Below are 13,325 nucleotides of genomic sequence, written 5' to 3'. Positions count from 1 at the left end.
TATTTGCTTTGCACTGTATGTATGCAAACATGTATGTTTGACCGGGCCCTAACTGATAGCAGAAGGCGGAGTCTAATGTTACCTCGCTGCTCTGATTGGATCAGTGGAACAATTACCCTCTCGTTATTGATTACAACGCGAACATGTAACACAATGTTTTGTAAAAAATATTGTGGAGTAGAAAGTACAGATATTTGCTGACATGTGCAGTGGAGTAAAAGTTAAAAGTACCCCAAATAAATCTACTTAAGTAAAGTACAGATACAGGAAAAAAGTACAGTAACAAAGTAAATATATATTGTTACATCCCACCACTGGGTGGAAGTTTCGTTCTTTAAACCAAAACAAAATATGTAAAAATGTTAAAGTATCTATGTCAGTGTTATTTCCTATGTTTACCGTTTTTATCAATGAATTAGATGACACAAAACGTAATTATTTACATGGCTTGATGATGTGAATTACAGACCTGATACTGAATGATAGAATCCTCCACTACTTAATCTTGGTCTAATGCTCAACTGAAGTATTTTACCAACATACTGATTGTAAAACAACAGGCATTCAGAGATGTTTGAGTATTTATTCCAGCCCAGAGTGAATTCCTGCAGGTCTTTCTCTCAGGTATTATCCAGGTTAGCAGAGGATAGAGAGAATGTGTGTGTGTGTGTGTGTGTGTGGGTGTGGGTGTGGGTGTGAGAGTGAGTGTGAGGTTGTGGGTGTGGGGGTGTGTGTGTGTGTGTGTGTGTGGGCGTGTGTGTGTGTGTGTGTGTGTGTGGGTGTGTGTGTGTGTGTGTAGCCTGAGAGCTGAAAGACAAGGCAATGAAAGTCCACAAATAACTTACTGCTGCTTGTAAGTTTACTTACAAATTGTGAAAACGTCGCAAAAAAAGAGATTTACATGAGCATATTACATATTACTTTTTCTCCCCTCTGGACTTTTGCATCTGGGCATGACAATGATTCTATTTCGAGAAAGTAAATCAAACTGAAAAGTGAAATGGGACAAAAATAGGATTTTGAGGGGGACATGTTCCCAGCTGAAAATATGCCCTTGCTCGTCAACTATTTCTCTTTCCACTGGAGTCTACATCTAAATCGTACATTTCATCTCATTGCTGTTCACCTTAGCAGCGTGAGGAGGATGTTGGCTGCAGCCCATGGCACAGCGGTGTCTCTGCAGTACCTCTCAGTGTAAACTCAGCTTTGTTTTAAAGCAAACTCTCCGTCTGCAGCCCTATCTGTGCTCCTCCATCCCCTCTGTCAGTTTGTGGAGACTGAGTGCTTCCACATGGGAAAGCGCAGGGCTTCACACATCAGCCGAGCTGCGGGGATGAAATATGCTGTCTGTACATATCATCACATCATTAGGCCCAAAGGGATCCCTGAGATGGATTGGAAGCCGTCTACCTGCAAGGCTCAGATGAATTTATGAAGCACTTTATCATGATGAAGCATTAGTGGAACGCTTTGTCTCTTTCCGTTCGTGTTTATCTGTGGGAATAATGATTGTGTCTCCCTCCAGTTCTCTCCTGCTCTTTTCACTCGCTCCGTCTTGGTGTCATTTGTGTGTGTTCTGACCTTTGACCCCTGCCGAGGTTTGATGCTGCTGGTTACTAGCACATGATAAGTGACGTCGTCCGAGCCTCTCTGTCCGGCCGTTTGAGCCGTGTGTGGGAGGCAGCAAATTGTCCATTAAGTGTTTCTGCTGAGGCCGAGAGAAGATTTGATATAGCGGGGAAACAAAAGTAATATGTAACAGGAAATTCAATTGTCTCTCTCCGGCAAGTTTGAGCTTTAGTTTGGCCTCGCCACCAAATCAATTTCGCATGAAAGCGCAAGTTCAATTGAGGTTTATTTTCTTGAGTCTGTCTTGCAGCCTTTTACCCTCTATGAGCTCCTGCACTGATTTGATGCCAGTGTTTATCTGTGTTCATATCAAAGCGCTTCTATGACTCAGACCCACTTCCTCACATGCTGCTGAGAGTCTCAGTGCCACAATTGGAGGAAGCTACCTCCTCTTTCTCACAAACCTGATTGTGCTACTACAGGAGGTACAAGTAAGCAGAGGAAACACTCCCTTCGCTCCCGTGTGAAGGTCCTTGACCCTAACACAGCTGCAGTTAATCCATGTAGTGAAAGTGAGAGAAGTTCAGTATCAAGAGACTTTATGTGAGATCAGAAGCCCCTGGCAGGAAGCCTCCGTTACAACCTGCAGGTCAGAGGTCGTGTTTTGGATCGCCAGCTGAGGGAAGCTAGGGAAAGGTGAAGTCACTCTCTGCCAGGTCATTGCCAGTAAGTCCAGATTTGGCATGGGGGTGGGGGATCATGTTACGACAGCAGGAACCTCCCAGAAGCTCTCAGGCCTGAACGCTCGGCGTCTCACCAGACCACAGGGCATCCTCTGTTCTCTGTGGAAGCCCGGCTGTTATCGAACCCCAATGCACAGCATTCTCCTCTAACAATACTAACTGAATCCCCCAGTGTAGGTCAGGTTCATGCTGAACTCTCAGAGTGGCCAAATGAAGTCAGAACTCCATGCTTGGATTGCAGAATAAAAAACAAACAGAATGGCAGCACCATAACGTTTTTGTCTTACTTTGTAAATCACAAAGTGTCGTATGATTTTAGCTCAGTTCCAGATTCACTGCTCTTTTTTCCCTTTTTTTTTTCTTGTAGCCGTTCAAGCAGCTGGTGATTTAGTCGTCCATGACAGATTTGCTCTGCTGGAAAAGTGTTTTTTCATCACATCTAGTGCCAAATCTAAATAACCAAAAATGAAAGAAAAAATATTTAATCAACATGGTTGTTGATAAGCATGACAAACATTGACTTAGCAGATCCTAGATATCACAACCATTGCTTCTGTGTAGATGGAAAAAAAAAAACATCAATTGGACAGATTTTGTGAAATTACTGGTTAAAATTCTGGGCAAACAATCCTTCTTCCCAGAAGCAGAAAATGAACATGAATTATGTCTGATAATCAGCCTACCATTTATCTCTTGTCACTGATGGGAATATGGAGGTGTGTCTTTCCTTTAGTTGGTTAATTTCTGTCTTTGTCAGACAGAGTTAGAAAGTCTCATGCTGAACAAAGCAGAGTATTAAGGAGCTAAAGAGCCTGGTTTTCCTTTCAGCGGTTGGTGGAGACAAAAACAAAAGCTACAAGTGGCTAAATATGTATGTGTGAATGGAAACATCACAATCAGTTGAACCAGACATTAGATAGACTTTACCCTGGCAGCTCCAGAGTACAAAGCCAGTGTAATTTAGGATTGTGCAGATGTCGGGATCGAGCAGGTCATTCTATGGAAAATACATGGCGACCCAGTGAGCATGTTAATGACATTTCTATCATTTCCCATCCCAGAGAAACCCATTTGCCGACGCTCGCCTAAACCCAACTGTATATTTCCAGTAGGTGTGAACACAACTGAAACAGATAACCTGTGCTGCCTGCATGAAAAGGCAACTTCAGACAATGTCCAACCTGATTCTCTGATGTCAAGTTACCAAAAAGGCATTAGGAATGAAAGCCTCATCATTTATTTCCCTGTAAAGTAAAATTGCTCTGCACATTTGCACCAAAGATCCTACTCATTCATCCACAGAGGTCTTTGGTTAAACAATAAAATAGAATACTGGCTCAACTGGCTTTAGTTTACAATCATCAAGACTGACTGTTGCTGTAGCAACTTTCCACAGTTGTGTAAAATCTTGGCTCATCAGATTATAAACCGTTGTGTCGTGTCTGGTGTCTGACAAGCCTTCAATCCAACAAGTCCTCCAACCTAAACAACTGTATGGGTTGCCTGTCACTGGTACCCATTGGAGCAAAGCAGCAGCAGTGGACGGACACATGCACACACCTCTGCAGCCCCTTGTTGTTGTTGTTTTAGGTTTAATAAGTATCATTGGTTTGAATCCCCACTTTAGTCAGAACCTTATGTTTGAATAATGTTTGATCTTGGACAACCCGGCTCACAATGAGTCAGTTGTTGCCCCCGTTTGGGTGCTACATCGTGTTGTTTCATGTGTGCACTACAATGGCAACATGTGCACTGCAAGCTCTCCGCTCGCCTATAGCAGGCAGAGACATATCATTTTCCATCACAGATTATTTTAGTGAGGTCAACATTCATTCAACCAACAGTTACGCCCAATAGAGACGGGGTTTAGTTATAAGCCACTGTCAAAAACACTGGTAGGCCCACACAAAGGAGCTGAATTGTGCACTAAACTTGTTCAACATGGCTGACATCACAGTTAAGCACACTCATATTTTTGTGTCACTCTCACACCTGCCTGAAATAGATCTCCCAGCCGCCCAGCCCAAAGTATAAGTCCTGACAGGTCCACACTGTGGTTTACTGATTACTCTGGCACTACGGCTAATGAAGGATGTCACTCTGGGTAACTCAGACTAGCGAGGAATTTTTTTTTTCACCAGGGGAATATTCAGAGCTCAGTTTTCCGCTGTTTTTGTTTATTCATGAGAGGGTACCCTCCCAGTAACAGCTTTCCATTATTAACCTGGGAAACTGAAAAAAGAAGTTTCCAATACTGGTGAGACGGATGCCAGGCCACTCAGAGTTCATTTATGTACATATGTGACAGTTGCATCATTATTGTGTAGCATAACATAGGGGTGCTTTTACAATAACATATAGAAATCATGAAAAGTGGAATTCAACTGCCTGGCAGGCTTTTTAAAACACTAAAATGAGCTTTACAAGGTCCAGTTTGCAAAGGGAATCGTGTACTTATACCCCTGCCCATCCACAATATGCGAGGGAATAGATTTTTTAGAGCCAAATTCCACTCTGAACAAAATGTTCCCCAGCATGTGTGACTGCCTTCCCCTGTGCTGCATATTTGTGGTTATCTAGTCACTTCATGGAAGGTAAAACAAAGTCAGAAAAAGAAGCGCTGTGCTATGTGGCAGAGGAAAGGTAGAAATCACTGAATTCGACTAAATTGAAAGCTAAATTAAAAAGGGACTTGATGAAGTGTTTTATAGCTTTTTCTCACAGATATATTCACAGTCATTACCTGTGTGTGTAGGTTCCATTACCTTTTCTGTAAAATGTCTTCATTTCTCAGAAGTCGTTGTGAGAAAATAGCGACACCAGCTACCTCATTAAACACCTATAAATAGCAGCCTGGTATTGTGTTGTGGTGTAACAGTCGGCCACATCCTGTTTCTGAGATTCTCACATTTCCAAAGACGAAAACACAGGGGCCAGTGTTTTACCCTCTCTTCTCTTTATCACTTGTTTCTTAAGAATGGAAAATCATTGAACATGCTAATGGAAAATATTAGTTGATAAAGCAACTGCCGTTAAAATGTGGGCGGAGGAGACGTCACTTGTTGGGTTTTTTCAACCGTGACTGAAAAGAAGAAAGGAGGTCACAGCTTTCCCTCTGAGAAAGATAAAAAGAAAGTACATTTGTTGGGTTTTCCCTTCCCCTCCTGGAGCTGTGTTCCCTCCTCAGCTAACAGTAACGAGCAGCGACATTTTAATGTTTTGATCATTTAATTGTTACATGCGCTTGCACTTCCTTTATGTCCTGCGATGGCAGAACTAAAAATAAGTGCAGCGTGTAAATGCCTGTTTAGCCCGCAGCAGAATAGAGGTGAAAACAGCCAGCAGTGTTGGCACATGCCGGATTTTTCCAAAGGGAGCTCCTCCTGTTTAGGGAGGTGAATCCCAACCAACCTGTGTGTGTGTGTGTGTGTGTGTGTGTGTGTGTGTGTGTGTGTGTGTGTGTGTGTGTGTGTGTGTGTGTGTGTGTGTGTGTGTGTGTGTGTGCACTCGTGGGTGGGTATTTGACAACACACAGAAAGCAGGGTATGCTATTATAGGTGTGTGGCCTTCTTCTTTAAAAAGTGCAACCTGTTTATTTTTTCCTCCTCCTCTGCAAGAAGTGTACTTATTGGTGTTGTGTTCACTTCCCATAGATCAGTTCAGCATTTTATCAGCATCACACTATAGTCATTCAATATGTCATTGTATCGATCACCATTAACAGCATGAAAATAGTTGGGTAATAAATAAGGCTCCATCTTGTTTTCTTTAACTGGTGTTTTCGTCGTGATTAGCGCAGATGCTTCGACATCCACTAAGCAGTATCTAGCGATAACAAACTGCATGCCCACTTTGAACCTCGGAGTGGGTGGACTTCCTGTCTCGGCTCCTCACTGCGGACGGTGGTCTCGCCAGACTCTTTCCTTCTCTCTGTCTACATCAGGTCGCGTTATCGCGGCGAAGCTCAGCGGCTGAGGAGCTTCTTGTTTGCGTTAGGCCACAGAGCTCGGGGTCCTCGCCGTCTTCACAGTCACTTCCCTCTGTTTTGCCAAAGAACACAGAGCAGATAAAGGCAGGAGACTGATCTGTGTCTGCCTGAGTGTGGGAAAGGCGAGGGCACAGGAACCGGTGCAGGAAAGACGATGACTGAAAAACAAAGATGGGTGTACGGGGCCGATATGAGTTTTAAAGGCTGGTAATGACATTGATATGTTTGGATTGTGACTACTGATACCCAGTATTTTTCAACTGGACCATATCTATGCCAAGTATTCAGTGGTGTACGGCCACATGTGACATTATTTATTGCAGCCTGGGAAACACTGAGGAGTTACATCATTTCCAGTTTAAGTTTTAGGGGTAAGGGATTAATAAAAGTAAATGCCACATTTTCAGCATGTCAGCCGCTTGGCCCAGGGCAAAAATTAGTTGTACGACCCAAAAGAGAGTAAAAATCTCATTTATTTTCTGAATAGAGATTTTGAATATCAGCCATAATACTGTAACCATCCAAGGAAAAGTTACCAAACAACGTTTTAAGAAAAAACATGCTTTATTTGCCTTAAGAAGCACTACTACACCACCCGTAATCCTCATGTGTAAAAGCAACATCTCTGACCACTGTTACCATGTAAATGTTTACCACAACCGTCATGTCAGCAACAATCGGATGCTTCAGGGTTATATTATGTTTGCCAAAGAGCAACCATGATTTCCCTCTCTAACATGCTGTGTTTTTTTTAGAATAAGAGTCCAAAATTATGTTAGGTTACATGCAGGTGCGCTGGAAGTCGTTGGAAAGGGATCATTCACAATGGTTTATGGGATGCCTAGTTCCTTCTCTCTTAAAATAATTATGTACACAGTCTTGTCCCTTTTCCTTTTCCAGTCTTCTACCTTTTGTTTTTTGCTCTGAATCAAATGTTCTATGGTCTAAATTCTTCTCATAGCTGGTCAGCGTCATTTTATTCCGATTTTCTGAAGTCAATGGAGAAAATGAATGGGAAATTTACTTCTGGAACCTTCCTATCACATGCCTTACATCTGTAACTTCTAGGCCACCTTGCTTTGCCAAAAATTAACTGATGAACTTGTCTTTTGTTTCCACAGTTAACGAGATCATCAGGAACGACCTCTCCAGCATCTCCGTGCATACCCATGCATAGACGCCCAGGAGTCCAGACACGCACTCAACAGCAGCAGCAACAACAACAACAACAAAGATGATGAAGAAAAGCGTTTTTGACCAGGATCTCCCCCTGGACCATCGTTGCCATCCTTCTCTCTCAAACACTTGCTGCCGATTCACATTGACAATCACTGGCAAACTCCATGTGAATAAATAGATGAACGTTATATTTACAGAAAAGGGAAGTGATATCAGGGGCAAAGTATACGAGTACACTTGCCTTAATAATTCACAGCAGACATTCTTTAGTGGACCAACAACGAGACTGAATTACTCTACTATCGTTGAAAAATGACAATCTTCATTTCGAGCGTGATCTGTATGTTATTGCATGGACAAACTAACGGGAGAACACGAGTCGTGCTTCATCACTTTGGTTCATTTGTTTGTGCAGTCAGTCCGCGACAACTTAATCGGTGCCTTACAAGTGATATTGACAGCAGACAACAGCAGCAGTCACACACATGCAAATGGTCGGTAACCCAAAGTGGAAGTTTTTATACGACACTTTTGTATCATTTCAAATTATTTGTTTACAGGGAAACTGATTCAAAGGCTAGAAAATACATAGGGAGTATGGAGTATGTGAATTGTATTTGTTTTTCTCGCTTCCTTATTATCCCATTGTTCATTTATACTGAATGTTATTGTATGATATTCTTTTGTATAAACATGTATTTGAAAATATGTATGCCTTATGCTTTTGTCGTGCTGTTTGCTATGTTAGCGTTCCCTTTTTTCTCCCATTTGTCTTCCCCCTCGTATGATTTGTACCATTTCTACTCTCCTGCATTTTGCTTTTCACCTTAGTGCCTATTTTTAATCATCCTGTCCCGGTCTTCCAGTCCGCCACCCAGATCATGACATGATGATGCACAGACAATCAGAGAAATATATAACACATATCCTATGACAACAGTTCCTGGCTGCAGGGAGTCACCCCTCCACCTCCCTCCAGCTATAAGATAGAAGAACAATGGTATGCTTACCTGCTGAATTTAAACAAGAATACTCCAGGACAATATATATATATTTGTCTGTTACTTCTTGCACTGCAGGTTTTCATGTAAATAGGCACAGGGGTAATGGAAGTTATGCCACCGGCTCAGTTTTACATCATCATCTGGGTGATTCCACTGAGGAGTTGGCAGTTTCTTAGATGTTGGCAATAATTGATCTGATCAAACCAAAGGATTTTATCTTTGGTGAAATTATTGTCCGAGTTTCCTTTTCCTGTCAGAGACTTTAGTGTAGAATGGTTCCCCATACTAAAAAAAGGAACATTATGCACTTTACCGTAGGAGCCGAGCAGGTTTTCCTGCCTCCAGACCAAATATTGTAGATTGATTTCCACTGTCATGTCATAAGTGCACCTACATGGACTCTTCTTTCCCACAGCTGCAGTCTTTTCCATGTCTTCTGTCTTTTGGAGCATGCACACATACTAATGTCGGGGATCTTTTAGCTGTCAGTAGCTTCCCATATAGCTTCTTAATACATTTTTGGACATATAGTATAATAGCATGATACAACTGTATGAATAAGGTTTCTTATTTTGTGCCTTACTCTCTTTCTTGGCTACAAGATCATTGCAACTCTATAATGCTTTTCTGTGTAGGCACAAGGTGGAACATGTTTCTCTTTAATATGAGATATTTATGAAAAATGAAATGTGTTTTAAGTGCATTTAATGTGTTCTCAACAATTCATTAATAAATGGCATAATGGTGACCATATGAACAAAGTCCTGTTATTTTGGTTTTATATTTACATTGAAGCAGGGGGGGAGGAAATATTCAAACATTTGACTCAAGTAAATGAACAAATATATAGACAAGTAGTAAGTACTTGACTGAAGTATTAAAAGTGAAGTTCCACAGTGAGTCCCAGCAGTGACCTCTACTGAATCCATTTTCGTTGTGTCTGCTGGATGCAGGGTCCTGCTCGCTATGATTGGTGAATTCCACTCTCGTAATTTATTACTTTTATTACATTGTACAAGTATAGAGGAGAAGAAAGTAAAGGTATTTGCTGATCAGTGTATTGGGGTAAAAGTAACAAGTATTAGAAAATAAATCTATTTAAGTAAATGAAAAATGTACTTCAGCACAGTAACAAAGTAAATGTACTTTGTTACATCCTAGCACTGCATTTAAACAGGAATGTTACTGACTGGGGGAATTTTCACATGACTTCTTGATATTTATTATTAGTTTATTATATATATATATATATATATATATATATATATTTTGTGGGGGGATAAGTAACCTCTTTGTCATTTTGTTTTTATGGCAGCTATTGATGTGATATGTGTTTTTGTGTTTACATCAAACAAAACTTATATTTCCTCTACTGGAAAGGTGAAAGGTGAGCATCACTTCCTTTATTCCAAATGATTATGAGTGAGTACATCCCTGCTGTTCTGTGGTTTTTTATGATCCCTGTTCAAAGTCAAGCTTAAAGATTTTATAGACTTTTAAAATGTTTTTTTTCATTGTGGGGGATTATTTTTAAATTATGTACTCTGTCTCGTTTTATCTTCCTCCCCTCTCAGTTCAAGCTAAACATTTTTTACTATATCATGCATGGCCCATATGGCTGTGCTTTAGTTTTAAGGCTTTTTCACGAAGCCAGCCGTGTGATTTCTTGTGTTATACAGCTTGACCTTAATAAACCTTATACTGTTTCCAACCTGTACCTATATCCCCAATAAAACCTGAAATGGGACAGTTGGACATTGACAAGGGAAAAGGTGCACAACAAAATAGCGCCTCCTAGCACTTGTAATTTTAAAGCCTGTATTGTTTTACTTTAATAACATTTTTACAGTCATTTCTACAAAATAGTGTTTGGAGGTAATAAACTGACAGTTTTACATGTTGCTAAATTTCCCTTTGCCATTGGCAGCACAGCGGGAGCTTAAGAGGGCACGAAGCAAATCACAACAGGTGGGATTTGGTCTCGACTTCCACACGTGTTTCAAACTGAAATGCAAACAAACCTACATGGAAGTTTAGCGAGAGAAAACGCAACAAGCTGCTGATGTGCCAAGTGCAAGCAGGGGCCTGTGTTTTCCGGTGAGTATTGTCAGTGGTGGGTAGTTATGAGTGAAACAGCTCTCCACCATGGGAGCTGTGCCACGCTCCTGTGTACCACCTGCCAGTCCTGCAGACTTTTTCCATCTAGCAAAGTTATGAAGCGCCCATCCCCATAGTGACAGAAGGCAGGCCTAGGCGGTGCTCCCCTGTACGGCCGTGGTAAGCCCAAAATAGAAGCGCTATTTACAGATGCAGTCACGCCCCTTTTTCCTGGCACCCTGTTCTCCTCACCTTAGTCTTCCTCTGACAGCCTCGTCGCCTTTGACACAGTGGAGTGATGACGCCGGGCCATGGTTTCCATTGCCCAAGCAGCAGTTGAGTGTCAGGTCACTACCTAAAGAAGTGAAATATACATGATATGAACACAAATAGAGCTTCAGATTGATTTGACAATTCATATCCTTTCCTTCATATGATGTATTTTTCAAATTATTAAACTGAGCAGATAATGACGATCTGAGATTAATTGACATGTTTGGTATTGTTCATACTGTTCAAAATTCTGACAATGTGCCTCTGAACTAATCTAGCCAGTGATTATAGCCATTTTTAGACATGATCTTCACATTGTCACATATGAACAAAGCAGCAGGAGATTCTCCGGTCATAAGCTTTCAAAACAGAAACATTTCTGGAGCGTTTAGACAAGGCATCATGCAGGAAGCAGGCGCTCACATTAATTCCCCTGCGGAGATCATGTGTTTTTGTACACAAAACATCAACACTGGCATTGGCCCGTATCACCAAAAACTCTCCAATCTCGTTTTTCCACGTTGACATCTTCGTCAGTGTCTCCTACTAGTTTGGCACATCTTTGTTTAATTTTCATTTTATTCCGTTTTGCATAAATTGTGTGTTATTTCATCAATATGTCCACTCATAGTAATTCCTCCGGATTATCTCCTGCTGTTTTTTTCACGTGGGCTAATTCGGACATTATCCAGAGTTTTTACTAGGGGGCTGGCAGGACTCAGACTTTTGGAATCTCACATACAGCTCCTCTGGATCATTTCAGGAGATGATCCACTGTTCAGTACATGTCTGAAAGCAGTTAAAGTTAGTCATAATCAGACAATATCTACTTTAATTTGTGTATGGATTGCTACGTTTTATCTTTGACAGAGCTGGGATGGCTCTTTTTATCCCTGTAGTCAGGCTTTATGCTAAGCTACGCTAAGCTAAGTCTCTTAAACCCAAGGTTTAAATGGAGCAACATTGAGAGTGGTATTGATTTTTCCTATATGTAAACAAGAAAGAAAATAAGTGTACTGAATGATTGCTCTACAGTTTAAAGCAGGAATCAAACACTGGTGGGATTGGTCTGTTTCCTAGAATATGTTCCCATGATGTGTCTGTGTGGCTTACACAATTTGTAGGAAAATAAATGGCTCACATAGGCCTGTGTATTGTGTTTTAATTTAAAGACTGATGGTCACAGTATAGCTCTGCAGCAGCATTTTTATTTCAGTGTGCCAGCAAAGGTGTTTTATTGCACATCCTATCTGATACTGACAAGCGATTCAGGAAAAAGAGTCATGCTGGCTTTTCTTATTTGGCATCAGAAATGTGTTGGTAGGTTGTCGACTTGGCTTTAGCTACTGATAATGCATGAAAATGATTTATTTGTTATCTTCAAGGTTTTTTTTTTCTCTTAACTTCAAGCCAACTGATCTTTCTCCGGCTGGAATTGGATGTGCTTATGTAGAACTAACTTTTTCCACGATTTCAGTGATTTTACAAAGGAAACATTTCGAAATTAAGAGAAAAAATAAATGTTAGAAATAAAAAGTCAATATATTTGTGTAAAATGTAAAATATTACGACGTCAGACACGATTCCACTGATTATCTGACCAAATGCTGGACTGACGGCTGACCCGGTGATCTCACTGAACGACTGCTGGGCTGAGTAACAGACAGACAGCGACTCTGCCACTTGATGGCCAAAGCAGAGACGACAGCGCAGACGAGCAAATGGTCTGTCCCTGCAATCACAGCGAGTGCAGCGCGTGCCATTTTCTCCCCGAGGTCCACATGCACACCGCACCTGGCAGAGGGCACAACTTAGAAGTTTCATTGTGCGGATTTATAGCAGCTTTACGGCCTCACTTCCTCCTCGATTGTATTCCCACAGAGCCCTTGATTTGGCCTTTTATAAAGTGAGTGCATGGGCGCAGTGCTACAGCTCCTGCTCTTGTCTCTCATCGGCCATCTGCAGGCAGTAAATCCTCGATATACCTCCGTTATGAGGGGCATGTTGAGAGAACCACGGGGGTGGCTTTAAGAGATGCTTTAAGAGATAATTGCTCGACCATACTGAGGCACCTTTGATAGTTGTGTCCCATAAGCCAGTTCTACACTTGATCTTCTTAGGTCCCTTGAGAAAGATTTTGAGATTTCTTTTTATTCTTCAGAAACATATGTCAGAAGGCTATAAACAGACCGTCTTATCAATTACGTTTAGGATGATAAAGGAAGAAGATGAGGACCATATGTGTGTGTGTGTGTGTGTGTGTGTTTACATGTGTGCTTTCAATCTGTTTAGGGTGTGGCTCTCGGGTTCCACAGGTGTACAGAGACCCTTTCATGGGACATCTCACATGTGACAGCACCAGCACCGGAGATGATCCACTGACAGGCTGACAGGGTGACATCGTCGCTGCCGCACAGACAAATCACCTTTTTAAAAGACACTTTAAGAGACGCCGAGAAAAGACAACCAGAT

The 13,325-nt window shown here is 41.4% G+C and overlaps 1 protein-coding gene across 1 annotated transcript in view; it reads left to right on the top strand.

Moving 5' to 3' along the window:
- Positions 1–9,231, top strand: part of LOC118114042 (nuclear factor of activated T-cells, cytoplasmic 1) — a 59,746-nt gene extending 50,515 nt beyond the window's left edge. Inside the window, exon 10 of the mRNA XM_035164236.2 lies at positions 7,422–9,231. Coding sequence (XP_035020127.1) covers positions 7,422–7,477 — 56 coding nt within the window. The 3' untranslated portion in view covers positions 7,478–9,231. The remainder of the gene's footprint in view (positions 1–7,421) is intronic.
- The last annotated feature ends 4,094 nt before the right edge of the window (positions 9,232–13,325 follow it).

This window comes from Hippoglossus stenolepis, chromosome 8 (assembly GCF_022539355.2).
Source record: "Hippoglossus stenolepis isolate QCI-W04-F060 chromosome 8, HSTE1.2, whole genome shotgun sequence".
Taxonomy (NCBI): domain Eukaryota; kingdom Metazoa; phylum Chordata; class Actinopteri; order Pleuronectiformes; family Pleuronectidae; genus Hippoglossus; species Hippoglossus stenolepis.
This window is presented reverse-complemented; position numbering and strand designations above follow the sequence as displayed.